At 48.2% G+C, this 569-nt stretch overlaps 1 protein-coding gene across 1 annotated transcript in view; it reads left to right on the forward strand.

The window, feature by feature from the left end:
• LOC119590386 (protein O-linked-mannose beta-1,2-N-acetylglucosaminyltransferase 1-like) overlaps positions 1-569 on the forward strand; it is a 36,262-nt gene that overhangs the window by 4,018 nt on the left and 31,675 nt on the right. Inside the window, exon 8 of the mRNA XM_037939055.1 lies at positions 162-425. Within this exon, the coding sequence (XP_037794983.1) occupies positions 162-425 (264 nt within the window). The remainder of the gene's footprint in view (positions 1-161; positions 426-569) is intronic.

Here is a 569-nt window from a genome sequence, read left to right on the forward strand (position 1 = left end):
TATTAAACGTAAATGCATGGCAGTACAAAAACAACAAATTATCAACAGAAACAACTATTTACAAATCCAACAAATGCAGAAATTCCCCATCGCAAATCCCGCATTGCCTGACATTAGTCAACACACTTTACGCCTCACCCCCCCCCCCCCCTCTCCCGCAGGAGTCTGAAGGCGGTGGCGGCTGCCCGAGGCTTCAACAGGTCCCGCTTCGAGGTGTTCACGCCGGCGCCCCACACGGAGCTGAGCGAGTTTCTCCAGCTTGTGGGCCTTCCTCTGACGGTCACGCACGAGGACAGCGAATTCGTGTCGACGCTCATCACGAAGCAGTTCGTCTTCATGATCGAGTTCGTTCTCCGGAAGTACAAGGATGCTGATCTGCTCATCTTTCTGGAGGAGGACGTAAGCGTCTCGCCGGATTTCTTCATGTAAGCGGTGATAAATTTTCTGGTTTATCCTTCTGAGTCTTCTTTCTCTATTTGTTTCTGCTTTATTTTCTTCGTCTTCCGCTTCTACTATTTCCCGTTTCTCCTTATATTAATATTAAATCTGTGACGAGGATACCATTGATA

Source organism: Penaeus monodon, chromosome 27 (genome assembly GCF_015228065.2).
Source record: "Penaeus monodon isolate SGIC_2016 chromosome 27, NSTDA_Pmon_1, whole genome shotgun sequence".
In the NCBI taxonomy this organism is placed as follows: Eukaryota; Metazoa; Arthropoda; class Malacostraca; order Decapoda; family Penaeidae; genus Penaeus; species Penaeus monodon.